The 19,864-nt window shown below is 36.3% G+C and overlaps 1 protein-coding gene across 1 annotated transcript in view; it reads right to left on the reverse strand.

Annotated features, from left to right (window-relative positions):
* The window catches only part of SLC9A9 (solute carrier family 9 member A9), a 219,552-nt gene extending 204,930 nt beyond the window's left edge, over positions 1–14,622 (reverse strand). The window contains exons 1-3 of the mRNA XM_052804257.1: positions 14,075–14,622; positions 4,464–4,666; positions 294–371 (exon numbers count right to left, since the gene is read on the reverse strand). Of these exons, the coding sequence (XP_052660217.1) occupies positions 294–371; positions 4,464–4,666; positions 14,075–14,249 (456 nt within the window). The 5' untranslated portion in view covers positions 14,250–14,622. The remainder of the gene's footprint in view (positions 1–293; positions 372–4,463; positions 4,667–14,074) is intronic.
* Between the last annotated feature and the right edge of the window lie 5,242 nt (positions 14,623–19,864).

A 19,864-nucleotide genomic window follows, 5' to 3' on the forward strand; every position in this document is an offset into this window, starting at 1 on the left:
GCAATATCTAAAACACAGATAGGCTGCTGCCTACATGCAGTATCACCAGATTCAAAGTCATCTCTTCTGAAAACAGGAATGCCCAAGTGTTATAAACCGCACAATCAAATCTTTGCACAGATATGGAAAGGGAGCAGAATGAGGTCTATGCACCTTTAATCTTCTTCCTTTCCTGTCAAGTTCTTCCCATGCAATATAATCATTAACTGACTCTTCTCTGGCACTGGCCTGTTGGATCTACCAAGTAGCAATCACATTCAGTCACTTTTGTAATACAAGAAAGAGACACATACCTTCTTTAAACTATAGCCAGCATGAAATATAATGGGTGGCAGCAAAATATTGAAGAAGATGGAAGGATCGAATGTCATCTGCCAGAAAGGACAAAAGAGAGGGTAAGGACAAATAAAGTAGCATTTAATTTGATAGGATAGGCTTTAATTGTAACTTCTTATCAGGATTAATCTCAGGATCAGCTTCAATGTCTGCAGGCCAGGACGTTGTTCTGAGTTGTTTTCTTACAAGTATTAATGTGTAGTTCCTTACTGCTTATATATGTAGAATACTACTTGAGAAGTATTCCTTAAAGAAGGAAATCAGTCATGCACTATCTTACAGGGAACACATACAAGCAGTGTTACCTGTCACAGTATCTGCGCTACCAGACACCCAATTTGTCAGTCCCATGGCTTAATTCCTGGTTCAGGCATCAACTTCCTGTTCAGTTTCAGGAAAGACACATCATCAGTGTTGAGCCTCAATTCCCCATGTACAGAATGGTGATAAAAGAAAAGGCCTACACTACCAAAACCAATGTAATATTTCCTTTGAAGCATATCTATTTAGGCACAGACAGAGCTTGCTAATGTTGCTTAATGAACCACTGGCTGTCAGCTAGTATGTGCTTTCTTGAACTACTGCACATGAAAACTGTGCACGCTTTGACCGTCTTCATTACTTCAGTTGAGTTAACCTAAATGTGATCAAAAATAGATTTTACCTCACATTTTTAGCAGGTAAGGAAGATTCATGTGGCTAGGTGATGTAGCTCAGATGCAACAGAACTCATTAAACTATAATTGTATAATCACTTCTGCTAACCTGCCAGCACAAGTTTCTGTTGTCCTAAAGTTTCTCAGTAAATCTGTTGACTGCTTCTCTAGCATCATTTCCATTGTAACACATCTAGCAAAATATAATCAGTCCAATCCAGTCAATCAGTTTTGGCCTGACTGCAACAAAACAAGCTCTAGAATCTCCACAGTAACTAGCTGTTTCTCCTTCCTACCATAATGTAATTTAGCAAAGCACAAATTGTCCTTTTTGGCAAAAGGACTGCCTATACAGACATGAAATTTACCAATGGCATAAGCCTTTTCTTCCAGATTTCGATTTGAGGGTTTTGTGATCACCTCAATTTTTAGCAGCTCAACTAATTTACCAGTAACATCCCCAGTTCCTTGCTGTTTTTTTCTATTTCTATACACATTGACATTGTAAGTCATATTGTCACGACAATGAAACTGTAATTTGCTTCTGGTGACAGTTATCTGTCTCTGTGTTACTGAAGATGCAACATATCACTGTTACGAAATCTAAGAGGCACTGACGCTGTCCTATTGTCTACATATCTTGTATCTGTTTTATAGGCAAAGGGGTTTCCCTATATCCTCAATAAGCTAAGGACTAGATTGAGTCATTCTGCAAAGACTAACTGGATTTTCTGCAAAGACGTAGCTAAGGTGCTATTTGCTTTCAGAACTGAAGGTATGCTAGTGGGTTAGTCTCTTCATGGTTCCTGTTCCAAGCCACTGGCTGGCACAGCAGGAGACACCACTTGGTCCTCTGTTATGCAGTGTGTTATACTCAAATGCCTGTGTAATGTCAGCCCCGTTCATGTGAAACACACGTTTTTGTTTCTACAACAGCCAGAAACAGTTTATAAAATACCCATTAAAATTTTTAAAGTAATGCTAGAGTGAGGATGATGTTAGGTAAGGCAAAAAGTTCCAACTCCAGCTGTTGTCGGTACACTGTTCATATTTGCCTTCAGCTTCAGGCACAGAGAGAGACCAAGAACAATGTTCAGTCACTGCAATTCATTACAAGTAGCTTTCAATAAAATAGTATCCTGTTTAAAACCACAGCATTGCTGGAGAAAAAAATATTTTAATAAGCCCATGTACTGTTTGCTGTTCTGTCAGTGGGCTATATTATACCAATAATTTTAAAAGCAGCAGGATGTAATTAATGCAAAGGCTCGCAGCTCCTTTGTCCAGATAAAGTGATATTTTAAGGCTACAGTATTCTAGATGAAGTATTTAGCTTCAAAAGAGTAAGACCTGACTACAAAATTACTTCTGTCTTCTTACTAACAGATAGCTTGATTTGATAAACAAGAAGTGACAGCTCAGCCTTTTTTTCCAATCTGCTTACTTTGAATTATAAAGTTGAAAAAAACTAGCTGGCAGATAACGTGCCCGCAACTTTAGCTACGCTGGTAACTTCAAGGAAAACATGATAGAAAAAGGATTTTCTTCACTTATGAACTAAAAGCCTCAAATGTTAATTTTGGAATTAATTAAGCAAATACATCAAAATATTTTTTCCATAGGCATCACAAATCCTGACTGCATGTTTTATTACTCAAAACCATGTTCTAAAGAATACATGTTTGTAAGTCATGGCACAGTCTATTCTTTCTGATAAACACCCTTAGTAAAATCTTACACTGAGGTCAAAAGGGAATTACAGTTGTACAGAAACCAGAGCTTGGTGTGATCATGTTTTCTGTTTTTTACGTTAGTGCTTTTGCCAGTCAGGAAGGCTGCCAGGCATTGTTATTGTTTCCTAAATACTGCTGAATTCCTCTCCCTTTCCTTTTTTATTTATTTTCTTTGTAAGGGGGGCATTTGCCAGATGATTTTAAAGGAAAAAGGAGTGAAAATCCAGGCAGGCTGAGCCTTCTCCAGTAATATGGAGAAACACATAATTCACAGTTGAGACTTCTAAGAATCTTCCAGCAAAGTGAGACTATGGAAAGAAGATTGGGCAATCCCCTGTAAGGGCAACAGAAACTTCTGTACGAGTTAGTGCTCCTCCTTTCTCATAATACAAGTCAGCTTCAGTATATCAGGTCTGACGGCGATATTCAAATTTAATGCATTAGTACATATGCCTTGGAAATTAAACACACACTTTGACTAAGACAAAACTCTTGCAACCAACTAGCAGGAAAAAGGATGAAGATTCAGAAAAATCTGACTAGTCTGACCGCCACAGTATTCTCCTGTCTCCACCCACCACAGCTCTAATAGTCCTTAACAGTCTAGTTCTTTCTGAGAATGGCAAGAGTCTGGCAGTAATGACAGACAGGCACACAATGGTGCTGCATCAGCAAGGAATTTGAGCAGATGGTTAAGTCCTAATATCTGCTGAGTTCGCCAGTGTACATTCTAAGCATAACTTAAAAGTTTTTATAATGATAACCACTATAATAAACAGGAACATGTATTACAGTGCTCGATAAACAATAATACTTGGAAAAAAGCAAAATAAGATATTGCAATGTTGTAAAAAAACAATGGTAAGGGCTTAGAAGCTTCATGTAAATATGTGATGTCTTCGAGCATAAAATCCAGGTTTCAGAAAGTCCCTCTGCACTCATGAGTTCTTTAAATTGCTGTCATTCTTTAATAAAGTGAACGTTACATGAAGTAAATATTGCAAGGGTGGGGAAAGAATATACTAACAAAGTAAAATATTTTAATATATACTGGAAAACAGAAAAGGCCATGACATTGTAAAAGACTCTGTAAACTTCCTCCCACACTTCCCATTTTGCATCCAGCCTGAATTGCCACAATGCTGTCTCCCCAAGCTTGGGGATAGCCAGTGAAATCCCCGCTGAGGACCACTGTAGTAGTGAATGAATGTATGAGAACATTGTAATGCACTTAAGTGTTATAAACCCCCCCCACTTATCTGTGAAAGTTTACATATTTACAAGTTATATTTTGTAAAATGTTTAGAGTTTGTAGTTACCTCTGCTGTATACAGGAGGTAAAGCTCTCTTGCATTATGCTGCCAGAACAAGTCAATTTTAAGACAGAGGACAAATAAAGGTATCAGTGGGGTTTATAAAGTTTTGGTGCTGATGAATCCAAGGTAACAGCTGCATCTGCAAGTGAACTTGGTGTCTGCAGAAGGTGGGACTGTCATCAAAAAGAGTTCTGGCAACTATTCTGCAAGCTTACAGCCAGTTGTATGCTAAATGATGGTTAGGTTTCTACTGCACCTTATTTCCCTTCCTGTTCTTCCTCACTTACCCTTCTCACCCTAAATTCAGAATAGCTTCTCTCTCCCTGTGTCACATTTTAGCTTGAAACTTGTTTTCCTCTCTCAAGGGTGTAAATAAAAGAAATATCTTACACAGTTTAGAACAAAAATAAGACAGGTTTTACCTTTTGAAGCATTGCATTGCCCTGGTGACCATTGACATTGTGGTGGCTGATCTCTCTTTTGTATTGATATTCATAGACCTGATTAGTTATATTAATAAGTAGAGTAGGCGGCCCAGATTTCAGCTTTTCACATTCATAAACAGTTCCACTTTCAACATCTGGTGCTTTTGTTGCGTATCGTATAATTAATCCCATTACAAGGCCTGGAGAGGAAAAAAAAATTAAAACAAGCCAAAGAGATTCAGTACTTTTAACTATCTGATGCCACACAATTACTGATTTGGAGAAAAATGAACTTTATTAAAGCTAGGACACACCTTCTCAGTGTTCCCACCTTCACAGAGGTACACCTCACTCAACACTTAATGGATGACCATATTCTTCCAAAATGGTCATTTCATTAGAATACAGATGTTGGTTTGACATATGCTCAGTTGTACTCTTATTTTTGTGATCCAGTTGCTGGAATCATTCTGATATATTTATTAACTGAGTTGCTCATCCACCGCATTTTCAATAGATATTTAGAGAAGGGGGATGTCTGTATAACTAATGTGCTCTACTAAGCATGTAAAAATCAGCTGTGCTTTTGGTGACTTTACAGACTTCATTCACGGGGGCAAAACTCTGACACAGTGTTCTTAGGCACATTCTGCTTTCTGCAGAAAACTATGTGTGGTTTTGAGACTGTATAAACATGGGAAAATAAAAGCAGGAAGAACAAAAGGAAGATTAAGACTGGGATTAACTGATTTGATTATCTACAATTTAGGACTCTGATCTAAGACAGACATTTTGGCTCCCTTTACAGTTAACAGAGAGGAAAATGTACTTCTGCAATTGTCCTCTGGAAGGTACACTTCTTTCTGTTGGCTCTAGTGGGAGCCTGCATGATTAGTTCAGGAGAGGTGACTAATATTTAGCTAGATAACATTACTGAGATTATTTCCACCCTCAGAGACTTGGGTTTGGTTTCAAATTTAATTTCCATGCTTCTTTTATGTCCTATGTGCTTTAAGTCCCATGTATATGATGAACAGCTTTACAGTTACTAATTATGAACACATTCATAAAATGCTAAGAATACTCATATTAAATATTGATGGAAGACATCTAAACATCTACACAGATACACTTACTAACGAAAGATAAGAACAAAATTAAATTACAGGAAATAGCTGATAAGTGTCTGAAAAAATATGTTAAAGTTTTATCCAGTAATCAGATGCCATGGTGATAAAAGTGATCGTAAATGCCTAGAGCAATAGCATGTCTTTGTTACTGTCACAGTTTCCCATAACAGAGACTCTCTGAACTGCAGATTTCTAGCCTACATGTAAGGCAAGTTTGTACATTCCTGAACTGAAGCTACAACAGAGTAACAGCTGTAGTGCTTGTCTAGTATGCATATGCATGTATGCTTGTTTTTTATCTATTGTTTAGTATGGTTGGTTTCTTTAAATGGTAGAGGATTTAGATAAGCAGTAGAAAATCCCAAGGCCACTTTCTTAAGTTATACAGCATTTGTGAATAAATCAGGTAATAAATGTAGCTGCAGTAAAGACAGAATTCTGTGAAATTTGAGAGGAAAGCACGTATGGGGACAAAGTAAGCAAGCACTGCATGTGCTAATAGGAAATATGACTTCTACAGTGGTCAGCCCCAGATGTCCAAAATCATGAGTCAGAACCCAGGAAACCATTAATTAATTAAAACAGTCAGGGTTTTCATCTTATTTTTATTAGATTTCCTCTAGAAAACCACATCTTTAATTTTCAAATTCAATTTCAAGTACATTAAAAATTCAACTTCATTTGATGCTTGGACAAGACTTGATGTTTCCTTCTCATTCTCTGGAATAGAAAACTTCTAGTTTTCTCTTTACCATTTTTGTTCCTATCACTCAATGTTTTAAACCATAGCCTCTGTTGCACTTCAGTTACCAGGTATTACATAGACTTAATCAGCTCAGATAACGGAAATATTTTGCAGATGTCCAGCAATGCCTGTGCAAGGACACTGGCAGGAAAAGATTATTCAAGAACATGACTATTTGGCAACACAGTTTGCTAGAATCAGTATCAGATCACAGGATGGAATAGGTTTTGAATAATGAGGAGAAAGAAGTGTTTGGTTAGATGAATGTGCCATTACAACCTGTTCACCCATCCCATCATCTCCTCTTTATCTTTCTTTTCTTTCCTTCTGCACTCTCTCTGTCTGCTTACCAAATTTCCGTGTTATGTCCCTCATTATCTTTCCCAGACATGATTCATCTGTGCTTCCCCAACTTCTTGTCTTGCTGCATTTACCGGTCTCTAACATTTACCTGTTCGTTTACAGCACCTGTCATATTCACCTGCCTTTTTCTGGATAGTTTTACCTAGACCCTCACACTATGTCTTCCAGAATTATGTAGGACAGTAATCTTTTTTCTACTAGCCTTGTTTCTGTTACACTGGCAACAGTGAGCATCATACTTATTTGTACAAGTAACGGTCTTCTTGCTGCATACAGAAGTCAAGACTTTAAGGAAACAGTGCTATTTTTAACTGAGAGCTCAAAAATCATGAATGAAGAGATAAAAACATGAAAGTGATTTTAAAAATAAGAGTTTAAATCCTACTATTCAGAGTTCTTTGTCTGATCTGTTTTTTAGCCTTTTGTCATGGTTTAACCCCAGCCAGCAACTAAGCACCATGCAGCCGCTCACTCACTACCACCCCTACCCACTCCCCCCCCTCTCCCAGGGGGAGAAAATCGGGAAAAGAAGTAAAACTCGTGGGTTGAGATAAGGACGATTTAATAGAACAGAAAGGGAGAAACTAATAATGATAACGATAACTTTAATAAAATGACAACAGTAATAATAAAAGGATTGGAATGTACAAATGATGCGCAGCGCAATTGCTCACCACCCCGCCAATCGACACCCAGCCAGTCCCCAAGCGGCGATTCCCCGCCCCCGCTTCCCAGTTCCTATACTAGATGGGACGTCCCATGGTATGGAATACACCGTTGGCCAGTTTGGGTCAGCTGCCCTGGCTGTGTCCTGTGCCAACTTCTTGTGCCCCTCCAGCTTTCTTGCTGGCTGGGCATGAGAAGCTGAAAAATCCTTGACATTAATCTAAACACTACTTAGCAACAACTGAAAACATCAGTGTTATCAACATTCTTCGCATACTGAACTCAAAACATAGCACCCTACCAGCTACTAGGAAGAAAATTAACTCTACCCCAGCTGAAACCAGGACAGTCCTTTGAAGTTTAACTGTTTACATGGCTTGTACACATAGTAACTTTCAGTATGGCAACATTGAACTGCTCCAGGGAGATCAGTGGAGGTCAGCTGACTTTGCCTTTACCGTCTCTGTCATACAGCCAGGTGGACTACTATGTCCTACAACCTTCTGAGACTCCTAGTATGTCTGTTATATTGGCTAATACAGCATATACTTTGAACCAAATTATTTTTGATTGTTTTAAAAATGAAAACAAATGTTCTCAACTATAGTAATGCAGTTGCATTGAATTGTTAAAGGGCAAATTATTTCAACCTGTAGTGTCAAGTTTAGACTAGGAGTAGAAGGCTGTTCTTATTCTGTATTTTGAGAAGATATGTTATCTTCAGCTGTAGTCTCAAACTGCTTTGAGGTCCCTGTAACTCTCAAGGAAATTCTATAATGTATTGAATTTGAACAAAATGTGGACGGGATCCATAATGATAGGCTAATTCAGAATATTCTCGAATGCTCTATGGAAGGTTCAGACAAAGACAATTGCTATCACTACACTATACTGCAAGAATCAATATAAGTGATGGGATTGTATTCTTCCTTCAGAATTAATAAATGTGCCAAAGACCCTATATAAAACCCCCAATGAATTAAAAATCTGGGAAGAGACTATTTAATATTTTAGTAGGTGTATCATTTATGGAATGCGCTTGATGCTTTAAATCATTATACAACATTTCTTTCATGATAGAATTCAGGAGCCAAGATCATATTCTAAAAGAAATAATTCATTTTTAAACAGGTGTATAATGTACTCTCCACTACTCCATCCTCCAAGCTGAAATCATGCTTTTGTAATGAAACATTCTTTACAGTTCATTTAAAGAAAAAAACCCTAACATTTGGGAAATACCATTTGGATGTATCCACTATGAAAAAAGACTGACTTCTAATTTCCTTGCAATCAGTGTTTTGTGGCAGAAAAATTAAACATTAAAATTTTCTCACAAAGTTCTACGGACTTTGGTATGTAAAAACATACCTTCTGTACAAATAGTTCTGGTTTCATAGTGGCATGCACAGAAAGCCTGGCTTTACCATGTAAGTCTAGGAATTCGTCAGTTAAAACTCCCTGAATATGAGTTGGGAATGATGCTGCATCTGTTACCTGACATCACAAGTAGGTATTATACTAAGATACTGGTTAGCATGAATAAAAAAGTTTCAAATAGTATTACATCAGTTAAGGTTGTAGGTAATTACAAATGCAAACTCTTGTGCAAGGCAAAACTTGAGTGTACTAGCACAAAGTAGAGAACCTATCTTGTATCCTGGGAGTCCAAATCCAATTATAAATGTTTTCAGCTCAGCTTCCCCTTATTTAAGACATTTTCCTTCAAAACTAGTACCAAGGCTTCATTTAATTCATGTTTTAAGCACATTATTTAAATGCAGGATTGAAAGAGAAAAGGGTGTAACGTTACAGATTTCTTTTAAAAAGTCTCAATTGTCCTTTGAAGTAAGATCTTGCAGCAAAATCTCACTAACTAGAGCTCAGTCATATTTCAACTGAAGGCAATGCAGGTTTTCCAGCTTCTTCAGTGGAAGCAGGATAAAATCCTTAATCATAGATGAGAGCATTGGAAGGGATTTCTTAAGTCATTCATGCAAAACTTCTGAGCTAAACAGGACTGTTCTTTCCCCAGGATTTTATCTAGTCAGCTGTTAAATGCCTTCCTTAATAATGACACTCGGGGATGCAGTTTTAGCCATTACTTGATGTTCCCAAATATTTTAGAATTTCTTCCAAATTTGTTTGCCTCAAGAATGCTATTCCTCTCTTCACTCTCTACCCACTACAAAATGTCAGTTTCTGCCTTGATCATGATTTTCCCATGCTTTCCTTAGAATCCTGACGATGTTTGTTCATTATAAGTGTTGTAGTCAGGAAGACAATGAAGTACTCTATTTTACTGAGGGCTAGAGATTCCTCTTTCTGGGACTTGTTACATGCATTGCTGTCTCAGAATTAGGGGAACTCAGAACACACAATCAGAAGGAAACTACAATTATTTCACAGAAGAGGCATAATGGATTTAGGAGGTTTAAGAATCATATTGCCTCATCATTAGACACCTCCACCAAAGCTGAATCCAGAATTCTGATTGTGCCTCACTTCCAAAACACTCTGCATGGGATCCTCAGAAAAGGCTGAGGAAGGGCTACTGTGAGTCAGCTTTCCCATTGCACACCTGTCAAGAGCTGAACAATTGGAGGGAAGAAAAAAAAAAAAAAAAAAAAAAGAGTGGTAGACCTCCAATCCCACCCCTCCAAACCCCTCAAAACTTCAGGAAGCATCTCTAACCACTACAACACAAAGCCATTTCTGGTGAGTGCTTCAATGACTGTGTCCTGCCATTCATCCTTTTCATGTTTGTCTCCCAGTCTGATCAACTAGTCCCACAGAGCACAACTTTGAAGGCAGGTACATCTTCATTCAGCCTCACCTCCACCCTAATGGGTATCACACATTCCCTAAGGGTGACAACTATTCAGGCGGAGAACTATTTCAACCAAAGTTGCTAATTAACCTAGTAGATAAAAGGCACAGATTGTATTAGTGGGTTGATGGTGGGGTTTTTTTTTGTTTGTCTGTTAGTTTTTTTGTTAAAGTTTACTTCAGGCTCCCTACCTGCAGGAGTGCTTTAGCATCTTAATCAGAGGCAACTAGTGGCACCTGTATGTAGCCCTGATACCTAAATTCTGGGGAGGATGAGAAATTTGGATACTTGCACTCAGTTTTTTCTTGTGCTAGCTTTGGGCTATTTCTCCGCTAATGTGGAGGGCCATGACTTATGTATTACATCGGGAATTTGGCACCTAAGGTTTTATGACTGAGGTATCTAAATAAGCCAGGCCCTGCAGGAGCTGGCTAATAGGTACTTAAGTCTTTTGTTGTCTAGTTGTCTATTGTCTAGTACTAAGAGGCCATCTTCTGGGGTCTGCTGCTAAGAGAGGCTAGCTACTCTTATCTGAGAGAAGTGGCATTCAGTTTTCATTACTGTTTGTGTAGATAATCTACCACACTAATTCCAACTATGCTGTCATATAGAAAACTGTGCTGATAAGTTATATAAAGGATGGTTTTCCCTTTCTGGGTGGCACAAGTTACTTTTTCATATCCACCTGCCTCCTTGATATACAGAAATCAAGAAGTAAGTTGACTTTACTATTTGGGGTCTGTTTGTCAAACCAAGCTCCAGTGTTCTTGTTCTCTGAGATACTGGAAAACAAAGGAATGAATAAACAAACAGGTAAGTCTGTATTCTTCTTCACTGTTTGTGAGTGATTTTTCAGTCTGGTGTCAAAACAAATGAACAAAATGTGTGTTTAAATACTTTAAAGCTAAATGCCTTGAAATGTATATAGACATATATATGTACACTTTTTTTGTGTGTGCGAAATAATGTTGAATTCCTGTTGAATTAATTCTGATGAATTGATTTTGGGTTATGCTAAATGCTTTGGGTTTTTTCATTGCAACTGCAGAAAGATTTTTAATTTAAATATAGCTATATTTAGTGTTGAACCATTGTTTTGATAAAAAAAAATTAATACATCTCAGTTTCTAAATGGACAGTTTTTCAGTGTGGGCTTTTTTTTTTAGCTGGAACTATTCAGCCTAAAACTGCATTTTCCTACAAAGTTTATGCAAAAAAAAGCCCCAAACAACGCCTTTATTTGTTCTATACTTTAAATAGTCTTCAATTTGTGGCTGTTCAGCACTTTGCAGTAACTGTAAAACTTCTTCCTGTTTTTGTATTTCTGTGGTTGTTCCCCCCCTGCCCCGGTCTTCCTTATATTTCACTTTCTCTATCCTTTCTGCTGCTATACCCCTAGTGACACACTGTCTTAATAAGTAATACAGACCCATCTACCACACTGTGGGACACAGTCTGCAAATAAGTGGCCATATTCTTCTACCACTTGCAGCAAAATTACTGGTTTCTTGTGCTACTATTCATATATCTAGCAAATAGTTCAAGGGGCTGGAATAAAGCAAACCATAGGGCAGAGACTTTTGGTTTGTACAAACAGGTATAAACCAGAACTGTTCTGATAATGAAGACAAAAAATAAGTGAGAGCAGGATTTAGCTCACTGTCAGTGCTTGGTGCCATGAAGATTTTCTCCTGAAGCTGCTGCCTGTTGATCTGACACCTCTATCATGACCTCTGAAATTCCATTTTCTTTTCATTATTGCTATTCCACAATGCTAAAGATACCAAAACCCATATCCAAAATTTCTAAGGATAAAAAGGACATAATCAGCTTTTTGGATCCTATGAACAAGCTTTTTTCCCTGTTTGAAGGCTGCTATAAATAATGCAAGACTAAATAGATAGTTTATTTACAATCATGAGGAATATTTCCTTTGTTCATGAACATTTTAATAATTCAAAAGCTCTGTACTGCTGGAGGACTAATCTTTTAACTGATCAAAAGAATATCATGAGCTGGTTATCCTCATGATGTGCAGATTATGTGCTGGGCAGGCAGCAAAATAGAACCAAAACACAGATAAAACTCTAAATACTGATTTATTTGTGTAATGTTGTATTCCCCCATATTTCATTTCTATTTTGATAGGCTTTTGTCTAAATCTTCAACAAATGTTGTCAGCCGCACATGGGAAACAGCACAATAGTGTAAAGGAAGCTACTATAGAAGAGTCACCCATGCAATGAGAAAAACACCGTAATTTACTAGTTGATCATAATGAACATACTGCACAGTGTTTCATGGTTTTCCTTTTGAGAGATGCTAGTAAAAATGCAATAAGCAAATGTATTCTCAGTGATGCTATGTAGCTTGTACGCCGTAAAACTGTTAAACAACAATCTAGGCGATGCCTGACAATGAAAACCATTGCATTTAATGAAGTATTTTGTGATGTGTATTTCAGTCTCAACTGATTCAGTTGAACTGTGTTTTCTATGTGCAACAGATTTCAGGATTAGAAAAAGGGCATATTATCAAATAAATACTTTTTCACAACTTTAAAATAAACTCAAGGCAGATGAGAATTAAGAGATCCCACAGACCCAGGTGTTAGAGGCTCAGTGACTGGCTTTATACAAGGCTTTTTTGTTTACTTGCTTTCCTTCAAAGTATCAAGTCACCTGTGAAGATAGTAAGTAAGCCAAGAAGATGAAATAGCCTGTGTTCTTGAAATTTCATGCAGTTAATTTATCTAAGGAAATAGTTTGAAAGGGATACAAGGAAGACTGTGATCTTCAGCTGCAGTCCTCCTATGGAACTGAGATGACCTTAAAATTCTTGATATAGAAAAAGCAAATGAAACTTTTATCTCAAAACGTAGGGGTCAGTTGCCTTTTTGTTGCAGGCTTGCAGCTGAACCTCTACAGAGTTCTTTGCACACGGTGTGCCACGATAAACAAATATTCTTCAGAATATGCAATTTTAACAAAACCAGTTTTGGGTATTACACTGCTAGGATATGTGATGTGCATAGAATGAGTCTGAGTCAAAACAGGCTGGCATTTAGATACTTAATGATTGAGCTGTTGATTTTTATCTTCCATTTTGACAGTGTTATCCTCCTATAGGTGTATTATTGTAACAGAAATGGCAGTCACACGCTTCTCTCAAAGTGAAACAACAGTAAGAGAGAATGACAAGAGAAATCATTATACATGAAGTGTATACCATTAAACTAGTGAGTACTTATCAGTGGACAATGCAGAAAGTTCTACATTTAAGTGATACACAATATTGCAAAACTTCATAAAAGAAGATTAGAACTAGACAGGCAAACTGAAATTACAGTACAATGACAGCATTCAGAGAAGACTTGAGAGAGGCATTCCTCATAGCATGTTTTTCAAAGGCACAGAGAAAAAAACAAAAGAAAACTCTCAAGATCGTTTAAACTTTATTAGACAACATGGCTGTATCCACAAGGCTCCTTAGTCTAACACCCTCAAATGCTATAAAAAAGAAAGCATGGAAAATAAGCAAATTAAACAGTCTCTCACTGAGGGCATTTCATTCTTTTGAAAACAGTAAACTCCCGAACTCTCCAAGTGTCATGCAATGGCTGTCTGCCCATAGAGGAACATAACGTGCACATCGTGAGGATAGCCAGCTCATGATAGTTGCTCCCTCAAGAACTCAGCCTCTCTCTACTTCATGAGAGATGCTATTACATTATTATTCTTTTACTGTACAGTTATGGAGCTGATGATATTTCATTCAGCACATTTTCTGAGCTTTGTCAGCACTTGCTCTCAAGTGCCTGATCATAAATATGCGACTAGTCCCATGTTAAGCTGGCACTTGAATTTATACTCACCATAAAGCATAGCTCCTCCAGTTTCATGCAAAAAGCGGAATCGATGGTTTTTAAACAACCAAATTGTTAATATTGTAAGAATGAGCAGAAAGTTAAAGACTAGCAACTCCACAGCTCCCTGATGATAAAACTGATCTTCATCTTTCACTGATACATATTTCTTCAACTTCTCCATTTCATTCCCTTTATGGAAATTATGTGCAAAATAAAAAAAAAAAAAAAATCGCAGGAAGGAAAGTGTTACCACCTTTGGTACAAAAAGTCCAGATACTACAGAAATTCACAGCGAGCACATCTGTTTCATTTGCAGCCTCATGGTAAAGTGCCCCAGCTCAGAATTCAGCTGGATTCTAGTTACAGCTTCCTGTTTCTCTCTTAAAGCTGCCCTGTCTCATTTTTAATGTTAAGGTTGCATCGCTGGACTGCACTTGCTCCAGCTGTAGATGCACAAAGCGCCTCCAAGGCTCAGGCTCTGTCAATTTCTAAAATTCTGTTGTAAAACTTAGTCTATGTTCATAATGTTTGTTCCTGTAGTTTACAGCATAATCTGAATCCTAAAAATCATATTTTGTCTTGATAGTTTAAGGTGAAAAAAAAATGACATTAAAAGAATGGCATAGCAACCTTCACCACATTTTGGAAGTTTAAAAATCTTTCCTCTTTCCCACTTTTAAATGTGAGTAACATAAAGTAAAGGTGGCACTTTACTATGGTCCAAAGACAGAAGAAGAAAACAAAACAATGAATAAGGATTTCAAGATGTAGGCCTTGAACTTATATTGATCCTGCGTGAAGACTGAAAGATCTCTGTAAAAGCAAGGGTCCAATTACCTAGAATTAAAAGCACTTAAAAACCCCCATCAAACTGAATAAAATGCAGTGGAACTTACCTTCCATCATTTCTGCTGTTCGCATGTTTACATTTACGTTACTCAATTAAGCCAGGAAAACAGTAGAAATTCTTACTATTTATAGCTAATACTCATGGAAGCTTTTCTGTCTGAGCCCAAGGCTGCAATACATGTATTATACTGGAGAATTCCAAATAAACTCTCATCTTAATCAGAAAAAAAACCTGATTCTGCTTCTCATTAAAAAGGGACAATCTTCTCATTATTTTTTGTCACAATCTCATAAAATGTATTTTTTCAAAACATTTTGGGCCAAACTAATCTGTATAGAACCCATTCAAAGTCAGGTATTTGTCAAAGGTGAATAAAATAGAAATACCTAGATATCCATACGTTCACTAATTTCAGGGCTGTAGCTCATAACAATATGAATGTTCCTAAGAAAGCACTATTGCTTCAATCTACAATGTTTTAAAATAATTTTTGCTTGGTAAACAATCAATTCTTTCTTCTGTGTAAACTAATTTCATCACATTTTGGAAGTTTTAATTTTTTCTTTCACTTTGTATGGAAAGCAATTTCCTTCTAGTTTTTTTTAAATTAATGCCTTTTTTTTTTTTTTTTAAACCAGATTTTTTTTTCAATCTCCATCACTGGCTTTAGTCTGTCCTCTCCACTGTTTCACTATCTTCTCTCCTTTGTGTTTCCCTCATTTTCTCTCTCGTTTTGTAATTTTACCTGATAATTTGCAAACATAGTCAGGATTATTTAAGTCAAAACTGTATTTCTGAACTGATTATCAATGGCGTCTCTGTGAGATGAAAAATTGGCAAAAAGCAGCTGATACTTCCCAAATTAATGAACCATGCAACTCAATTTCAAGTAAGGATAAGACTTTGATGTTAACCTGTATTTTCTGAGAATTATTCACTACTGTATTCTGAATGACAAAATAATGTGTAAGGGAATTAGATGTAGCAATTTCATTATACAACTGATGCAACTCTTTTTAAAATGTTAGTTACATAGCCAAGGATTATAACTTTTATAAAGGAGAAAAATAAAAATGAAGACTTGATTTGGATATCATATTCACAGTTTAGAAATGACAGTGACCTTAACATTGTGAGACTGATCATCCATCTCCAATGTGCAAGTATCAAAAGCAAAACAAAAATAATTTGAAAATAACCACATTCAGTATCTATCACAATGAAAAACAAAGATTTATTTATTATGAAAACCAGAGTTCCTTGCTACCCTTGTCAAATAGGTAATTTGTAGGTGCTTATATCAATGGGAAAGAAGCACAAAACAGTGAAAGAGGTCATTTTATACTGAGAATCTCAGTGATTAGACTACTCACCTCAGATTTGGGAGACCAGGTTCAATTCCCTTTTCTATTTGAATTTACCTAAACCCATATGTCTCACCAGACAACAAGGAGTTCCTCAGTCTTACTGCTAGAGCAGTTGCAGTATGAAATATTTGAAATGCGTGTTAAATTTCCCAAAGCTGCATGTCCCCTTTTGCAAAATAGGGTTGTAATTCTGCCCGATCTCACAAGATAATCTGATGCATGTTTGTGAAACAATCACATGCTATAGCAATTTGCGCTATGCCAGAACTTCAATGGAAACAAGTAATTTTAGATTTAGTATCAGATTTGGATAATAAACGTATTTTAATTTATTGACCCATAACAGGAGGTGGAAATGATGGAAATTTTTGAGTTATTTTTTCTCTGTGTCCTATCCATTTGCATACTAGTCACATCAGTTACATTAAAAAAAACAGTATGCGATCATATTAATAAAAGTTATATTGCTTAGGAGCAAAGGGGAAAGAATTTATATTGCATAAACAACTTGAATTCTTCATTTTCCAGGCTTTTGCACTCTCTTTTAATATGAAGTATTTTAAGGTGTATTGAACATCCTGAGAAAAATATTAATATGCTATCACATATACAGTACAAATTGCTAGGCAATATATTAGTGGGCAAAAAGTAGTACAGTTTCCCTGGCTTTGATTCCCCAGTAAAGAATTTGACATAGAGCTTTTAAGTATGGTGTTGGTTTTTTTTTTTCTTGTTTATATGGAAAATCATAATTCAAGGGGAAAAAACAAAAATCCAACTTACATAGTTGTTAGATAACCCAAGACCTGACTTTGTTCAGGAGGAACTTTCTAAAAAATGGACACACTGTGAAAATAATTAAACTGTGTAGTGGTTAATCAGTCATGTTTCTGTGTGTGAAACTGTTTTAGAAAGAATTATAAGGTCATCAGAGAGAATGGTGGTTAGTGTTTTTTTTTTCCTTTTAGAGAAGCTCTGAAGGCATTTTCAGACTTCTTTTATATAAGAAGAGAGACCTGTGTCAGGAAAAGTTTTGCTCAGAAAACACCATTGTCCTCAGGAATAAAAATGCAGACACTAGTAATCTTGCTTCAGACATCACAAAACCTTGTCTTTGTTGGGAAAATGTTGGGGTGTTTATGTTTGTTTGTTTAACTGGTTTTGTTTGTTCTTTTGTTTCTACTGAACTAAAAATCACAGGCTTGTTCCAAGATTTACTTTTTTGGTAGGTTATAAGATTCTGAAGTTTGAATCTTAACAACATAAGGGCTTTAAAAAAGACTCTATCTGAAAAGTGAGACCGCATGTCTCAGCTCTACAAACTTTTCAGCATGTGCTTGACTTAAGTCAGTTAAATCACTGATTCAAGCCTCACTTACTGAATAGGTTTTGGACTTAACAAATTAATCTAGACACATAACAACCTTTTTCTTTACTGATAGTTAAAGGGGTATATTTCCTTAATGTTGGCATAATAAAAAGATGCTTATAGTTCAAGAGCTTATTGCTGTAATGGATGAGGGATAAATTACATATTCTATCACTTTAACTGCTTCCACATTCTGGGTTGCATAGAATTGAATTACTTTGGTAGAAAAAACCCCACACCTCTACAGAAAATAGCTAAATATTTCAAGGCAGACTTTGAGGGTATATAACCATAGTTTTGGATGCTGAGACCAAACCTCTCTCGTCTTTAAACTGTTGGAATATCTGTGATAGCCACAAAAAGGCTGGGAGAAATGATGTGAATTAGGTTTTTTACCTCTTGCGGATAATGGCTTTAAACACTAGGCTAAACAATTCTATTCCTCCATATACTCTGAGTTCAGCGAGTGATTTTTTTGAATGCTTTCCTTCATGCACAGAAGTACAACACTAGACACTGGGGAACCATTGTAATCACTTTTCCATTAGGTGAATGAAAGTTTTAGGCTTGCAGGTGTTAGACTTGGGGCTTAAATTCTGCTAAAGACTCAGCTCAGCTCCTTATATAATTTTGGGGAGATCTGGTTCTAAATAGCATTCATCATGTTACAGGATTGGGCTTTTAGGTATTGCTTTCCTCTCAGAGATACAAGACAATTTTAAATCAGCTTTCCAGACATAGCCACCCATCATAGTTGCTGCTTATCAGGAATCCAGAAATGACATCCAAAACTGTTGTTTTTCTTCACGTTCTCAAACATTGTATTAATCCTTCACAGAGCCATGTATACTTGTCTAATTCTATAATTGTATCCCTGTCTGGAACTGGCACTAATAGAATTTTTAGCTTGTGTGTCCATTATGTCAAACAAACGTTTTCTTTTCTTTTTGTTTAAAGATAAATTTTGATTATTTGAAACTAAGCATTTATCTTCCACAAAAAATGATAAAATCTACTTTTTTTTTTAACTCCATGGGTTTTTTTCTCCTTTTTACATTCTAAATTTCTTCAAATGGCTTTTTGGTCAACATTTTCGATCTTCCATTTCATTTGGTGCATAGAGCATTCTCTGTGAATTCCAACCAACATATAAGATTTCTGATTCCTGGTCAAAGGTATTTCTCCAAATTATGTATTAAGTTTTGGGGTTTTTTTTCCTTTCTAAATGAAATTCATAATTTATGTGGATTCTATCTTGATGAAAGATTTATCATAGATAGTCATTTTCCAGGGTCTTTGTCCTAATGATTTTAACAAAGTTCTGTTCCCCTCCAACCAGAACAGTTTAGCATTCTTAGTATGTATTTGTACTGTACTGTTCTAAAGAAATTAATACAGGTTTGCATCAGTGGACCTCTTTTCCACATATTAAATTAATCTTACATTTTGGGGGAAGGAGGTAAAATAGGCTCATAAGTGAACTTATTGCCAGTACTAATGTTCATGAAGCTTCTAAAGAATCAGGTATTTAAAATGGCCATGTTGAAGCAGTATAAGCTTATCCACAGGTAGATCTTGGAAGAAATTCTTGTGCTGTGCTAGCAAGTAGAAAGCTGATGTTGCAGACTTTTTTAGTGACTGAGTAATACAGACTAGAAACCTGCAAATACTTTTAATCAGGTGATCTGTGCTAAGGGCCTGGGCTCAAGGAGAATACTTTATTTTTTTTTTTGAATACAGAGAAAAATCTCTCTGTGTATACAACTGAAAAATGTCAGGTGTCTCACAACATGGTTGTTTCCTATTTGACAACACGTTTACCAAAAGTAACCATTTTTCTTTCTAGCCTTTCTAATTCAAGGTCATCATTCATTCACTATGAAGAAATGCTAAAAAACAAGAGGTAGCCTGTTTTTTTTTTTTTTTCTACAAAACACAGGCTACTTGTTTTTAGCTAACTGCCACAATTTATATCTGTAGAATACCATTGACTTAGCTTGATTCCTTACAGTTAGTAAAATGTTTTCTAATTTTAGGATTAGGAATAGCAATGTTTACATCATTCACAAGGCTTTTTAGGAATTCATTAATATTTGTAAATGGTCTGAGATCATTGAGTAAAAAGTGCTATTTGAATAAAAGGTAATCTTAGTATCAGCTTTTGGCATTCACTTAGTTATTTTAAGTTTCCTTTACAAATAGGAACTGGT

The sequence above is a fragment of the Harpia harpyja genome, chromosome 12 (assembly GCF_026419915.1).
Source record: "Harpia harpyja isolate bHarHar1 chromosome 12, bHarHar1 primary haplotype, whole genome shotgun sequence".
NCBI classification, from domain to species: domain Eukaryota; kingdom Metazoa; phylum Chordata; class Aves; order Accipitriformes; family Accipitridae; genus Harpia; species Harpia harpyja.